This window comes from Acipenser ruthenus, chromosome 5 (genome assembly GCF_902713425.1).
Source record: "Acipenser ruthenus chromosome 5, fAciRut3.2 maternal haplotype, whole genome shotgun sequence".
In the NCBI taxonomy this organism is placed as follows: Eukaryota; Metazoa; Chordata; class Actinopteri; order Acipenseriformes; family Acipenseridae; genus Acipenser; species Acipenser ruthenus.
The window spans coordinates 76263911-76280680 of NC_081193.1; the positions used below are offsets into that span (position 1 = coordinate 76263911).

General features: G+C 38.5%; 1 protein-coding gene across 3 annotated transcripts in view; it reads left to right on the forward strand.

Moving 5' to 3' along the window:
• Positions 1 to 16770, forward strand: part of zfand3 (zinc finger, AN1-type domain 3) — a 74311-nt gene that overhangs the window by 35909 nt on the left and 21632 nt on the right. For all 3 annotated transcript variants that reach the window (XM_059024533.1, XM_034004071.3, XM_059024532.1), the window contains one exon: positions 12485 to 12685. In XM_059024533.1, the coding sequence (XP_058880516.1) occupies positions 12485 to 12685 (201 nt within the window). The remainder of the gene's footprint in view (positions 1 to 12484; positions 12686 to 16770) is intronic.

A 16770-nucleotide genomic window follows, 5' to 3' on the forward strand; every position in this document is an offset into this window, starting at 1 on the left:
GGTTTTTTTTACTGTGCTGTTGAATACATTATACTTTGGTTTTCAAGTTAAAACTAAAGAATATTTGAATATATTGAAAACCCATGTTTATTCCAGAAGTTTCATAGAGAGTATAGGTGAGCCAGCGTCCGGTCCCTGGTGTGAACCGTGAGTGAACGCTAACAAGATGATTTAATGGAGCGGCTCTGAGCACAGTTAGGGATTGCCGCACCTCTGTGCACGTTGGTTATTGGCACAGTGTTTCTGTTGACTCCCTAAGCTCGCAGTGCTGCCATTGCTCCCTAACTCAGTATAAATACAGTTCCCTTAATTGTCCCTGCTGCTTTCCTGCCTACCAGCCAGACTTGCGTTACATCAACAAGGCTCTTGCAGCGATGGAGGATGACATCTCGGCACAACTGACAGCTCTCCGCTGCCGCAACACGTACACTGAGCTGGCCCAGAAATAATAACCAGTCAAATCTGACACCAATACGGAACATTTCAAGATGTGTGACCCACTGACGTGAACAGTGCAAAGAATTGTATTGTTGTATAGCAGTCTACCAAATACATTTCCCATGCTGTCATTAAAGCTTATTCATTCATGTTGTATTGAAATAATATTTGTGTGTGTGTTTTTTTTTTTTTTTTATATATAGTCTCATAATGAGGTTTTATTGAATTATTGGTATGCATTGTCACCCATGCTTTGCTGGGCAATGTTGAGTATGCTGAGCAGTAGTGGGGTGGGGGTGGGGGTGGGGGGCTGTTTTGAATCAAATACTTCTACATTGAAACATATCAATATCATCATGATGCTAAAACTAAGCTGAAATGTAACAGCCTTTAAAAATAAATAAATAAATAAATGTTATATATATATATAATTATGAAATGGTTTGTAATTTTGAAAACATTAACACGATATAATTCTCTCCGTTTACAACCTTTTGCATTAAACACAGCGTATAGCACTGTACTGACTAGTTCTGTCCTCCCGTCCTCCCCCCCCCCCCAGTCACTATATATCCTCTCCCTGTATTTTTATTTTAGTTTTCTTTCCAATCTCTGCCAGCCTGCCCGCCTCACAAAATACTGTACTAAATCACTAGCCTTTTAAAGTTTGTACTGGACTAGGGTTCTTCACTGGAACACCATGAGATTTTGTCATTATACAACAGGTTTTGAGTGGGGCAGAATTAACAAGGAGAAAGCGTCCGGTATGATTGACACCTGTTTCATTTACTGTGATTTTCTTTTGCTTCAAAGTCCCTGCTCTTGCTGCATTTGGTCGGCTGCTAGTCATAAACCCAGAAATTATTGAAAATGATCAAATTAGAAGTACCAACCATTGCACAGTTTGCAGGTTTTAATAAAGGACTTGTCGGCTCAAAAATAAGTACGTTGCTCTAAAGGGTGAGTTATTCATTACGGTAATTTGTGAATCCCAGAAAAATAAACCCTGATAAAGAACCAGCCTAGTTATCAGACACAGGCTCCCACTGGGTTTTGGATTTAATTTTGGGATAATTTGATAAACTTTTTTTTTTTTTGTAATGAAAAATAAAAATTTTTCCCAAAGCAGTACAATAGATATTGTGCCTCGTTTGCTGTACAGAAGCTACCATATCTATGTATTTGTGTGTACAGTGCTTCCAGCTTCAGGATCAGCGAGCTGTGTGATGGACAGTACTGTGCATGTGTTATTACAGGCAGCCTCGCAGGAATCCTGGCCGTGAGAAGTGTGTAAATTGAGTCTAGAAGTTGAGAAAATTTGCTGAAAATTGATATCTCCTCTCTAGGGCTCTCCTATCCCAGTCCATCAGTAAGTTGTGAATGGAGATGAAATTAAGTTGTGTTAAAAGGTTGTTGGAGCGTGACACACTGGGCTCTGCCATATTACATTGATTAACTCAGCGAAGGAGCTTTCACCCTCTTACAATCTTTACAAATATTGAAGGTGAAAAAATTGAAAACAGTGATTTCAGCATGTTGCACATCCTCCTGCATTGTGAGGTTTGCTGTTGGTTTAATACTTAGTAATGAGGCAATACTGTACAGTTGTGCCTAGGACTAATTGCTGAAAGGAGGAGAAGGTAATCCAATCAATCAATCAATCAATCAATCAATCCTTTAAGCGGGTAAGTCAGTTGAGAACAAATTCTCATTTTCAATGACGACTTGACCAAGAGGATCACAAAACGTTAGCAGCTGTTACAAATATTACAAGCCTACAGGACAGATATAGGCCATTATCCAGCAATACAAACGGAGTACAGAATCGGTGCACGCTCATTTAACAATTACAAGTATCCATCAGTAATGAGTCCATGTTATGGCTAAAGTAGTTCATTTCAACCTTGATTTTTGAAGGGTATGCCAACCATTTGCGGCCAAAAAGTGAAAGTGTGTCTGACAAAATCATTTGAAACCTTTGCAGGCAGTTACTGCGTGTGACAGTTGAGCCCTGGTGTCTCGGGCCACGTCTCACCCAGTTATGTCGTTTTCATGAGTCTGGAAGTTGCGCTTTCTGGTTTATGGAAGTCTTGGATTATACCAGACTGCTAGGTATCTGCCTTTTAATTTTCCTAGAATTCCACTCGTCTTGGGAGATTTTTAATAGTCTCTAGCTTTATGTTCCCCGATGTGAATGCAGGAATACTGGTGTGACAGAAGCAGATAGAATAACCAAGTTATGACACAAGTATTTTATAAAGGTAGAGAAGCAAGCCTATTATTTTCATAGGTAAAAGGTCAGAGCCGTTGACAATCTCTGCCAATTAAATATTTGCCCTTTTGAAATGAGAGACTCCAGCTTGACTCGGTAGCGTTTGTACAGAGTGCGTTTGTAGTTTCAAGTGCTGGCAAAGGTGTGATTTTTTAAAGAGACTTGCATCGGAGCACCTGATCTGATTATGTAGTCATAATTTTTACTGTGAAACAGACAGCCTTTCCACACAAAGCCTGTGATATGTAGCACATTGTCTGCCTCTCGTCACTGGTTTTAATTTGCCATGGGAATATTTTGTGGAGGGGTGTATTAACGTTTGTCAATCATATATGTTAACTCCATTGTTAAGAAAATCAAACATCTTGCTAAGTACACGATACTAACCTTAATTGAGGGGCTGATTGGTTGCTTGGTTGGTAGGTGCTTCCAAAACTATAAAGGGGAATTTTCAAATAACTATAATTATATTTTTAGAAAGGTAACATTTTAATCTACGCTGCACAATAACTTAATACATTTAAAAAATGTTTTTGCCTTTTTTTGTACTTTCATATTTTGAATCTCATAACCGACCCCTGTCCCAGAGTTCGATTTTTAAGTTTCAGAGTGAAATGTTATACATTTAATTATTATAATGTTATGTTTTTATACAAAAATCTGAAAGTATTTAAATTGTTTAAAAAACATATGTTAAATATGAGAAAAGCTATGTCATTTTCTTTTTATACACCATTCTATGCATGTCCCAGAGTTTTGCACACAAAATCTCATAACCGACACCCACTGACTTTGTGTAGAAATGATAACATATCAATAAAGTCTTTCAAACAAGGTGAAAAGTCAAGGGTTTCTGTAGGGAAGGACTGGAGACAGAGGTAAATATGCTCTTCATTATTTTTACAATATTACCGTTTAACTCACTAGTGCAGCCTGGCACAGTTGCGTAGCTCATAACCAACACCGCTAGCAAAACATGGAAATAAAAATATTTATGAAATGTACAAGTATTTAATATAAATTCTTTATCCTCATTGTTATTACATTGAAATCGGAAAACAATGGCTGCCCTGTTTGTTGTAAATGGACAAAGAAGTGAAATTTCTCACAACCGACACCTTACAATTTTTCTCATAACTGACACTTTTCAAAAACAAGAAAAATGTTGGTTATGAGAAGTTAGTGTCTGTTATGATTTTTATATTATTTACTTGTATACTTCAAATCATTTTTTGGGGTGTCGCACATTAATAACACTAAAATCCCATTATATAGATAGTTAAGGTTATAATCAGTTTTGTATTCTCTTCCGGATCCATATTTTCTCTCAGAGCTGATAGTTAAGATATTAATAAGATGTCTTTGTATATAGCAAGGCTGAGCTGTGTATTTGTGAGAAGTTTAGAAGATACAGGAAAGAAAAAAAAATTATATTGAGAGACAAAATAAGTACCTAGGAAAGGGAAAGAAGTAAAAAGAAATACATACCAGTAAGTGAAGTGTCAGATACGGTACAGAGGTAGAAGAAAGAATTGGAAAAAGGCTTTTCATAAAAAATAGAGGACAGACCGACAACTAAAAGAACTGACCGCTGTCACTCCAAAATCAACACCACCACATCCTGTAAATCAGGGTAATAAGAGTGCAGAAAGGCCTTCTGTATCTGGAGCAGGCCAGGTCCAAACACATGAATCACCGTGCACCTCTAGAAAGTCTTGGGAAGGGAAGACAGATAGAAGAGAATACTTCCAAAGAAGAAAGACCATAAAGGCCATAGAAAAAGCAAAGTTCCTTGAGGAAAAGATAAGAAAGCTGGAAAGACAAACTGAAAAATACAAATTCTGATGTAGTCTTGCTTGTGTGTTTCGGATCATTGTCTTGCTGCATGACCCAGCTGCGCTTCAGCTCAGGGACGGATGGCCTGACATTCTCCTGTAGAATTCTCTGATACAGAGCAGAATTCATGGTTTCTTCAATAATGGCAAGGTCCTGATGCAGCCAAGCATCCCCAAACCATGTCACTACCAACACCATGCTTGACCGTTGGTATGAGGTTATTACTGTGGAATGCAGTGTTTGGTTTTCGCCAGACATAACGGGGCCCATGTCGGCCAAAAAGTTCCACTTTTGACTCATCTGTCCATAGAACATTGTTCCAGAACTTGAGGATCATCCAGGAGGTTTTTGGCAAACTTGAGATGAGCATTTATGTTCTTCTTAGTGAGCAATGGTTTCAATAACTTTTTTACACCTGAAGATTACATGTTTGAGTACCTTGCACACCAAACAAATGAAAGAAGCACCAAACTTTGGGGTCATTTTTTCTCTCAGACTCCCACTATATACTACTACAACCCACAACAAAATCTGACCAAATACAATGTGAAAAATGTGCAAAAATGCAGAAAATCAGACAGGGGGCAAATACTTTTTCACAGCACTGTATATAGTTTTTAAATGTATTTAAATAAAGGGCTCAAAGGGTACCATGTCAACTGGAATATGATATAGAAGGACTGCCTGCCTGTAACCCTTTCTTCTGATGTTTTAATGAATTGCACCCAAGGATTTAGCTATAAGATGAAGTGCTGAGAAAGAAACTCATAACCAACACAGAGCTTTCATAACCGACACCCCACACTCATAACAAACATTGTAATTAAAATTAGAATTTAAAGAAATATGAAATATACGTTTAAAAAACAAATGCTATAGCTTTCTATTTGCAAAACACTCCATCTGTCTAAGTACTGTTTGCTTAGGATTTATTTTTTCTTCAGGAAAAAAACTTGTCGGTTATGAGGTAGAAATTTTATATAATTTAAATTAAAAACAATAAGTTTTTAATTATTGGGTGAAATATACATTACAAAAAAATTACAAGTCTAGAAATACCACTTTTATAAACCTATCTAACAACAATGTTCAGTTTTAACAAGTTTTCTGTTGGGTGTAGGTTATGAGATTTTGAGGGGTTCATGACAGATAATTAAGAAAAAAATACAAAAAAATGAAAAATATTAACTGTGCCAATAGTAGGAAACAAAACTTCGAAGATTGCTGATTGAGTACAGGTTTAAAAAAACACATAACAGCAATGATTTTATATCAACTTTTTATCAGTCCAAGTTGCATAGTTATTTGAAAATTCCCCTAAAATCTCTTCATGACAGTCTAGGAACAGACAGATATTTGCTTAAACCCTGCAGGTATAAATACAGCAGTTACAAAGGTGTGCTATGAATGCATTTCGGGTATATTTTTTGTAGTAATAGAAATTGGACTTATCTGTAGCAGTTTTACTACGATATGTTTCATTTGCAATGGAAAAATGGGGGGGGGGGGGGGGACCCATAGGCATGGCTTATCTTTTGAAAGGAAAGGGTAAATAAAATGATTTGAAATCTGTGAGGGTGTCTGAACAGACAGAGGCTGGCTGGCTCACTGGCTCTGCAGTGCCAGGGCATTGCCATCGTTGGTATTCTGAGCCGCAGCCAATCGCTTGGTATTCTGGTGCTGTGAGTCGTGTTTTGTCTCTTTATTAGTGAGCCCATTGAACCGTCGCTGACAAGGTTGGTGGCATGGCCTTGCGCTGCTCTTTAGTGCAGTGTAGACCCTGCTGGAAGAGGAAGGTTGGGTTGCAGGGTGACAGCACTGGAGCTGAGCATGATGTGCTGTATTGATTTGAGGCTGCAGTGTCACTCTGTGAGCCAAATAAGTCCTGCTACAACTTGCAGCTAAGTGAGGTTATAAACAACCTCTGTTCTAGCTCAGCCAATAAAAAAAAAGAATAAAAAAGACTTTTTCACAAAACAGCCTGTTACATACAACCAAGATCCATGTTTATAATTGGAACTGCTGGTACTACTGATGCCATTACCACAGTAACTCAATTAGTTAATTTTTAGTAGAAAGTTAGATGCAACTGTTTCCCAGAATCCTATTTTAAAGAAGCTGGATCGCAGGATTTCTAAGTATTTCAGAATTACTGTAAAAATCAGTTGGCATGATAATCTGTTAGTGGCAGCTAGCACTGGCTGGTTTAAGACAAGTTTGATGAGCAACACAGAGAGGCTGGTTGTGTAGTGGTAAATGTTTTCCAAATGGCAGGATTACATCCTGGGCTGGAGTTAACACATTTCTAAAAGTATAACAAATACTTTAGTATTTGTTTATTTAGCAGACACCTTTATCCAAGGCGACTTGCAGAGACTGGGGTGTGTGAACTTTGCATCAGCTGCAGAGTCACTTACAATTACGTATCACCCGAAAGACGGAGCACAAGGAGGTTAAGTGACTTACTTAGGGTCACACAATGAGTCAGTGACTGAGGTGGGATTTGAATCGGGGACCTCCTGGTTACAAGCCCTTTTCTTTAATCACTGGACCACACAGCCTCCTTACCTCCAATACGGCATGAAATTAATTAGATGCCGTAAATGACTGTTCATTTACAAAAATGAATTTATAACTGACTATCGAATGTATCATGCCTAAAAAACAATGCAAAAATGACATATGAAATAACACCCTACTGTACAGAAGAGTTCATTATTATTATTTTATTATTATTATTTATTTCTTAGCAGACGCCCTTATCCAGGGCGACTTACAATTGTTACAAGATATCACATTATTTTTACATACAATTACCCATTTTACAGTTGGGTTTTTACTGGAGCAATCTAGGTAAAGTACCTTGCTCAAGGGTACAGCAGCAGTGACCCCTAGGTCATTTGATGGAGTACTGGGTTTATTTTACTCCAGGGAGGTTATTTCTGTTCGTTCCAGCACTAGTGGATACATAAAGAATCCTGGATGGAAATAATTATTTAAAATAAATAAATAAATAAATAATTAAAGTGTCACTGACAGTTTTTGTTTGTCACAGAGGAGCTGAGCTCAGAGTTTGTGTTGCCCATTAGACTGGCTTGGTTAGCTCTGGTCTCTGCTTCCAGAGCCTTGTTTAATAGCTTCTAGCTGTCGGCTTTCTCTCAGCACAGACGGTGGCAAAACGAGTTTTAATTGTGACAAGTCCTTGCGTGTAATCAGTGGGTTTTATCCACGGAGCTGCAGAATAGCTTTTTCATGGCAAGCAAATGGAAATGTCATCCACAATTTAGACTTGCGCTTAAAAAGAGAGCTTGGAAATTACATGTGCAGAACAGGTATGCGCGTACACACACACACAGGCGAGAGAGATTGGAACAACTCGCTGCAATACTTATGAAGATCGGTGGAAGAGACCTATGCTATATTTTCTTGACATTCAGGGCTAGTCACACTATAGCGTTTATTCGCTGCGTTTTTTCGCCCAACGTTTCGCTGCTATTTTTTGTATTCAGACTTGCTCGTCATATCACAGGCAAGATGGTGGAAAGTCTGATTTTATAGCAGTACAAAATATCTTGTTAAGCAGCACAAGAAATATCTCGATAAAGAATACAAACAGAAATTATGGGAAAATTAGGAAATCAGAAAGTAAGTACTATTGTTATGTTATAATAAACACACTGTTTTGACAACAGGCTTTCGTTAAATGTCTGGGTGTAGCTTCTAGAAAGTGCATGACATACCGCATCCCATTATTATATAAAGACTGAACAACAAAATCACGTATCTAATTATATCCAGTAGCATACGCAGGTAAGTGGTATTGTATTTACAGCAAATTAAACTGTTTAAACGGTTTTATGTCAATCATATATGTTGGTATACGTGTATTTTTTCCCCAGTAATGAAAAAACTGTCTGATGTTTGACGTTACATCTGCATTGACAGTACCATCTACCTGTGTTTATTGTGTTTTTTTTTTTAAAAAAAAATCAGGATGCATAGAAATGATTGTGTTTGGTAGTCCTGTCTGTACTTCTAATTTTGTTTAAACAATGTTTTTGTTGCCAATAATATTGTTGAGATTATTTGATGTGACTAAACATCATAGATTGATCTATCATTGCATTTTTGTATGCGGACTAGGATGCTTTTGTGTTTTTTTTTTGTGTTTTTATTTACCCCAAATTGTACATGTCTGCAAATTTTGTCCCTCCTATAGATTTTCCCTTCTGTACTTGAGAGGAAAGTCTTCTTCACTTCTACATAAAGGCAAATCCACACACGCAAATCTGTTATAGAAATGAGACTAGCTGACGTAGATAAAAGCTTTAATTAAAGCACGCAGCAGAAACCCTACTGTGTTTCACAATCAGAATGTAAATGAATCTGTGAAATATATCAGAAAATAATATCAAGTGTCTCGCTGGGGGAAGAGGGAGTTGTTCCTCAACATTTCAATTTCTTTTAAGTTTTTTCTTCTACTTTATTGTATGCACGCTACTGCTATTTATCTAGGCATACTAGTTCAATTTGGCCCCGAATCTCAAAGGACATGACTGCCAACCGGACCCGTTCCAGGGCTGGATGTTGCACATTATGAAGAGAGGCAGAGGGAACAAAACCTATTTAGCATACAACAAAGAAGGGTTAGGAAAGACTTAATCAAAGTCTTAAAATCAGCTTCAGGGAACTGGACAAGCATTGAAGGGCCCCCTTTCATTAGTAACTTATTTTATGGTGGTTTCAGGTTTTTTTGAAGATAGTCTTGTTATCTGTGTATTTTTATAGCTAGTGTAGCCTGACCTGCCGTATCTAATTTAAGATAATTTTTAATGGGGAGGGAAATTAATTCAGGCCAGTATTTTAGCCTTAAACAGCTGAATTTTGTTTAACTTTTAGAACGTAAGAAAAGTTTCGAACGAGAGGAGGCCTTTCAGACCTGCAACCTCATCTGATTCCTTGTAGCTGATTGATCTTTGTTAAGTTGGATCTTAAATATCCAAGTGATTCTGCCTCCATTAACATCACTGGATAACTCATTCCATACCCTCACAACTCTGTGTGAAGAAGTGTCTCCTTCCCTCTGTCCTAAGTTCTATCTCCACTTAATTTCCTCTAGTCTTGGTTTCTGTACTGCACTTAAAGTATTGCACCCCTAGTTGTGGATCAGAGATGCCAACAGCTACGATTTGGCTGTAGCAACTGCTATTTTGGAGGTTCTGCTACGGCGCTATGTCGAAGAGGTATAATAATACGATTTTTATTAAATAAATAAATAAATTATGAATACACCCTGAATGTTTCCCTGGGTTTTTTTTTTTTTTTTTTTTTTTAATGAATTGTTCTTAATACTGTATTTCACTGACAGTTTATTGTGGCATTTTAACTGACATACTAAAAGCGCTGAGCCAGGTTGCTTAGTAACCAGTTTAGGGGTCTGTGGCAGGATAGCCGAGTCGTGACGTCCCAGACCAGAAAGCTGACCCACACAGGTACTTCCAAGTGAAAAAGCGGTGGTGCGCCGTTTTTTTTATTGCAACAAAAATAAATGAAAAGGATATACAAAAACACTGCTTTTACTGAGAAAAATAAAAAGTTCAAATAAAAAACAAACCTTGAACACTGACCCCAAACAAATACCATGCTGGTCTGCCAGCACGAGTAGCAATTGCTTTCTTTCACTTTCATTTTTACTTTTCTTTTTCTCCTGTCTCTCTGTCTCTCCCACATACCCACCACCAAACACACACAGACATGTTTATATACACGTGGCCATCACCGAAATAACAACCAGTTAATGAATTCGGAGACGGTCACATTCTGCACAGGTTTTTTATATCTGCGTGGTCGACAGTCACTTTGTTAATCACCGACTGTGGACCACGTAGTCTCGCGAGCTGCCTGACAGAGACGAGCTGCTAACACCTCCTCTGCCAGACCACACTTAAACTAAACAACAATAACAAGCTAACACATCTTATTTTAAATAAACACAAAATACATTTCTTTTAAATAAACCCACAAACCATTCTTTTAAATTCACCCGTTCTAACAAACAATACATTTTAAATCATAACAATACATTTATTTACAAGCAGGGCTTGGCCCTGCCCCCTATTTATGTGCAGGGCTCTCTGTTGCCCTGCCACAGGATCCTTCAGAAACTTCTGCGTAAATGTTACTTTGCTATCATTATCAATTGCAGGTTTACTTGGTTGCTTATCAGTTATTAAAATAGGAATCACAAATCAAACAAAATGTCACTCCCCTCCATCTAAAAGATCGAGGTTGACTTGTCAGAAGGACAAGTGCTTCATAAATATATTTTAACATGTTGTTGTATAATGAAAGTCTTAAATATTCTGTAAGAAAGCAGACGTCTCCTGTACGTGTGTGCTGGCATCTAAGCAGTGGTAGGAGCTAAAAATTATACAGACAGAGAACGCCATTTCTGCCATGTACATAGAAACATTCCTCTTGTGTTTTACCAATCAAATTTGCGGTTTGTCAGACACGAGCAGTACTGTTTTGCTAGACAGACATCTTGGAGACCTACACCGATCCAAGAAGAGGGCATAGGAGCCTGTGTCGATTCCCTCTGATATTCCACGTACTAATCCACCAGAACACCACCAAATGGAAGACTCTACTCTTAAGTGGAAGGAGGTGGAGCAAGCCGTGAAGAAAGCAAGGGCTTCATCATCACCTGGGCCCCATGGTGTACCATACCGAGTTTACAAGAGAGCACCTGGGGTTCTAAGAAGCTTGTGGAGATTGAAGAAGGTAGTGTGGGTAAAACAGGTTGTACCATGGGCATGATGCAGAGCAGGAGAGGTCTTTATCCCCCAAAGAAAAATAATCTACCAGCAATTTCCCTGTTAAATGTGGAGGGTGATATTCTTCAGCATTTTGGCACAAAGGTTGTCAACTTATCTATTGAAGAACCATATGATCGATAATTCTTGTCCTTCGACTTTGGAGTAGAGTCTTCACATATGCCATTAAGACGGATTTGTGCTGTCTCTGAACTACCTTGTGATGTAGGTGAGCCGTCATAAAATGACAGCTCTGTGCCGGTATAGGCAATTCACACAGCCCAACATGCTGCTTTAGTGCCGGCTCTGAACTGTAATAACTAGTCTGTGTGAAAGGGGCTTTACAGTAATTAAACTTAGACTTGTAAATATGCACATTTAAATTCCCTAATTACTACTTCATAGGCATATATACTTTTAACTGCACTTTAAAATGTAACAGATTTAGAAGAACTCTGTGTTTTATTTTCTTCTTTTTCCAATGAATTTCTCAAAGAACAGTGGGCATGGGGACTGTGACATAATGCATTCATCTGCATTATTAATGGTCATTTTATAGAACAACTTTATTTGAACTTTATTTCAAAGAACTGTACAAACTTTGTCTGGCTTATGACAAAAACTGGAGCAGTTACTATGTGTGGGTCTGGAAATGGAGAGGGATGTGTTTGTTAATGCCCGCACTCTGTGGTAATGCCAATACATGAAAAATCTTTGCTTTAAACTCATTAGCTCTCAAACTGTTTAGAGTAGCTCAGAGGGGTTGTGTGAAGGACGGTAATGTATCTTTCCACTGTAATGCAGATAGTTTGAGAAACGTATTAATCAGAGTCCTAATCTGTGGACCAGTATCCCTCATCTGGGTACATGGACACAAACTAACCTCTTAACCATTGTCAAATTCATGTGAAATAGGTCAGCTGAAGTGTTCTTATGATGTCTGTCTGTACATGCATATATGCATGCATCAAAATGTAATTTTTTACATACAAACTACATCCTGGTACTGCTGGCCAGTTTTGTATTGAGAGATGCCCTTATTGGGGTTAAGGGATTGTAGTCTGTTTATCACAGTTAAAGCCAGTTATCCTGTGACCCTGAAAATCTTTCTTCTCTTTTTCAGATGTTCAGAAGAAGCAACCAGATGAAGACTCCTCCCCTGGCCATGCCCCCAGCACTAGTAGCAACCAATCGGACGGGTTCACGAGTGACATGAACAGTAGCAGCAGTTCCTCCCCTTCCTTTTCATCGCAGACTGTTAGCAACCCCCAGCCACTCCCCAGCGAAACAACAAATGTAGCTTCCTTACCCAGCCAAGAGGAATGTGAGTAATGTCTTCTTTCCAACTCCCTCCGTTAATCTCCCATGCTTGGCATCCTTTCAGTGGATTCCAGCACAATAGAATTGATTTTAAAGTTATGATTTGAACCTACAAGGCTATCAAGGTCCAAGTCCCTTCATACATTTCCGACACAATGCTACCCTACCAGTCTTCTCAATCTCTTTTGCCCCTCGAATCTGGGTTTGATCTGTGAATCTAAGACCAAGAGATGTATGCAGAGCACTAGATCTTTTAGCTGCTATGCTCCTAGACTGGAATACCTTGCCAAAACTGATTAGGTATTTGGAGACTGGGACATTCTCCTAATGTTCCCTCAAGACTTATTTGTTTTGCTTGGCTTTAATCTAATCAAATATTGTAAAGCACTATGGGATTGTCTTGGTAGCTAGCTAGCTGTCTGTCTAGCACAATAGTGCTGCTGGCGGCTGACAAACTGCTATGAAAGTGAAATGTTGCTGTTGCCTACCCTGCATCAGAGCATGTGGGCGGAGCACGGAGTGGAGTGGGACCATTTTGCTAGGAACATGGAGATGAGTGGGTAAAGTGCCTGAGCGCAAAAAGCCTGTGGCACCGCTCCTGCGCCAAAAGATGTTTTGCAAAGGAAAAATATTTAACACTGTAAACGAAGCAGCTTTTGTGATACTTCGGCAATACTATGCAGTCTATGAAATCTGCCTGTATAATTCAAGTTAACAAAATTACCTATAATATCGAATTTGCACAGTAAGAGTTTTATTACAACAGTGAAAGCCATTTGTGTGCTTGTATATGAACCATGTTAATTGCAATTAACATGGTTCATATACAATTAAAAAAAAATCTTTATCCACATGGTATATGCAAAAGGGTCAGTGTATGTTAGGATCCCAAGCCGAAATACGACCCCATCGGCTTGTGGTTAAATTACTTTTTTAGATAGCTGAAATCGTGTCGTGTTCGGCTTGGGGTTGTCTTGAGAATGATCCCATCGAGGTGCAGAAGATTCACTTTACACAGTAATAAATCTTTTGCAGACATTTTTTTTTTTTTCCCCCCCAAAGTGTGAACGTGTCAATTTTAATGTTTTGATCAGTTTTACTAAAAACATAATGGTACTCACTGGAACCGGAGCCCTGATATTTGTATCCGGTTTGTCGGTACCAAAGCAGGAGCCGGGTACCCGTTTCAAAGGAAACGATTTACAGTAGCAGTGGAGCACTGCATGAGTGGAGCGGGCTGCAGAATTAGCAGCACCGGAGCGCGAGCTGAGCGGACTGGGGAAATAAAAGCCTTAGAGCGAGCGGTTTCAAAGAGGAAGAGAGCGAGGTTGGTGTTTATTTTGTCACAGAAATCGTGAATTTGAATAAAGTCAGTGAAATCTTGGAAATGGATGTAAAAACACATTTAGTTAGGCACTTCCTTTATTTCCTTTAAAAGTGCAGCATGTCATGCACTGAAAATACAAATCTGCGAGTATCTGTAAACTGTTTGGTTGTGTATGCACACAGCATTTACGTGTAGCTATGTAGGTCAGCGAATGAGATAGCTAAGCAAGCATGTAAATGGGTGATGGCTAAAATACAAAATTGTGAGTGAGCTGTTTTCTGTAGACAGAAGAACAAATGCATTGGAAAACAGAAGTTCACCAAATTTACAGAGGCTTTCTTTACAACATGCTGTTTTAGAATCGTGGAAAACTGTAAAGCCTGGTTCATACTTCTCTCGCAGATGAATGCGATATGTCAGACGCAGACAGCTAAAAGCTGTGCCACTTCACTATTTACTGTAAGAAGTTTTTTGGCAAACAGCTTCACTGTTGAGAGGAACACAGTTGTCATCACCCGAGACCGCACAGAGAGCAATTCAGCGCTTCGGTGACGGGGTAGCCAGGGGTGGCAAGATCCCAGACCAGGAAATCAACCCCCCCACCGGCAATCCACCAATTGCAATGGCAACCAGCAGCCTAGATTTCGGCCTGTGAGGACGTTCCTCCCTGCGCTGAAGGCATTGGCTTTTACTGCTACGCATGGGACCTTTTTGTTCAATTTTAATAGCTTATATTCCACACAGTTTAATAAAAGCTAAACGCTGGTGAATTGAAAAAACAATCGTATTTTTATCATGAGATTTAAAAAAATAATAAAACACCAGTACAATATAGAAAAGTATTTCCTACCATCATTTTTCTTAAATTACAGAGTGACCAATTATTATTTTATTATTTATTTTCCCCCAATTTGAAATGTCCAATTATGTTTTTTCTCCTCACCGCAGTTAGTCCCCACACAGCACAGACGTTCTGAGGGTGTGTGAGCATCCTCCGATCTCACAAGCCTAAAGCCAGAATCACTTTTACACTGAGCAATCCAGAACAGAGGTGGATGGGCTACCGATCCCGGAAGACAGAGATCAGCCCTGCTTCTTATCCACTCTGAATGTGCTCAGTCTCTGGCCAGTAGGGTTCGCTGTTGTGCGATGAGGAGAATAAGTCCCTGCCGGTTTCCCATCTCCACCCCTGGGAGCGTCTGTGAATAGACATATTTTGATGGGCATTGCAACAATTGAGAAGGGCACCCACAGCAATTGCCACATGACCGTCGTTAATTGAGCCCTGCAGTTTGCACTGCATTCTAGCAGACTCCCTCTCGTCTGTATTGAGTTATAGAGAACACGAGTCGTGCCCAGTATTTCTGGAGATACTGAAACCTCCAAGCAGCGACAGAAACCTTTTAAATCCACAAAGTTAATATTAGATTATTGCTCCTCTGTGCCTTGCATCACAAAAGGAGGGAGCTTTGCCAGGAGGTTTTATGTGGTATTTTATAAAGAAAGATTGCAAGCACTCAGACAGTTATTTCATCTTGCTGCTGGTTCCAGAAATCCCAACCACACACTTTTAAAAGGCTTTCCATAGCTTGTTGGTTTTATTAGCTGCGGGTATTAAGTACAAAATGAGTGTATTTGTGTGTTCATTTATACAGGGGAAAGAACCCTCGAGGCTGAAACCTCTGGGATCAACAGCTGCAGGTATACATCACTGAACACACAAAGCATTGACAATCAAATGATAAAAATATTGTCGTTCATTCACTCTGGGGTCAGAAACTATTTATACTCCTTTGAATAAATGTAATCTTGGTCAGTAATAATAGTAATATTTCAGCAAATTAACGGACAGATTATTATAAATCAATGTTACATCTTCCATTGGACAACTATAAAATATAAATAAATGTTTTCATTAAGTAATATATCATATTAAATACGGTCCACACCTCTGTGTTACAGGAAGCCTTATAAATAATGTAGTACAGAGTACAAGTTAAATCATTGAATGTCATTAACTAAAAGTCAAGTTAAAACAACAGAATGTGTTGATTTAACCTTTCCCTTTAACAGTGCTAATAGGCAATGTATCTTCTGCGATCATTTCAACCATTAGGTTTGTTATTCTCTCCTTTTGTGGAGTGCATTTGGTGGGGCAAGCTGTAATGGTTTGTTGTGATTTACTGGTAATTCTGCTGCTTATGCAATGCATACGCTCAGTCTCGCAGTGAACAGAGCCCGAGGCTTGCAACTGGGCCTCTCTCTGCAGGTAGTTGGATACATGATTGTATCATGTGGTTATTACTGTCCCTATGCTGTTCATGTAGATTAGACTATATATATATATATATATATATATATTCATTTAGATCTTTTTTTTTAACATCTTTGTAATCAAAGAAACTACAAAATTATAGCACAAAAGTCTACTGGAAGCAATAATAGCAGTACAGTATTTCATGTTAGATTTCGAAATGTCACATTTTTCAATTTGTCAGTTTTTTCGTTAAGTATATGGAAAACTACAAAGCGGTATGTAATTCAATATGATAACGTTATTCAGCAGGTTTCATTTGACTTTATGAAGCAACATTAGTTAATAATTAGTATTAACTACAGCTGTTTTAAGTATAAATAATTATACCATGGCCACTGACAGTACCCCATTGTATGATATCTCTTTTTTTGTAACCTATTGTATTAAATTGAATAATTAAATATAGTTTTGCATTCCCACCACCTCCATTGTGTAATTCATTTAG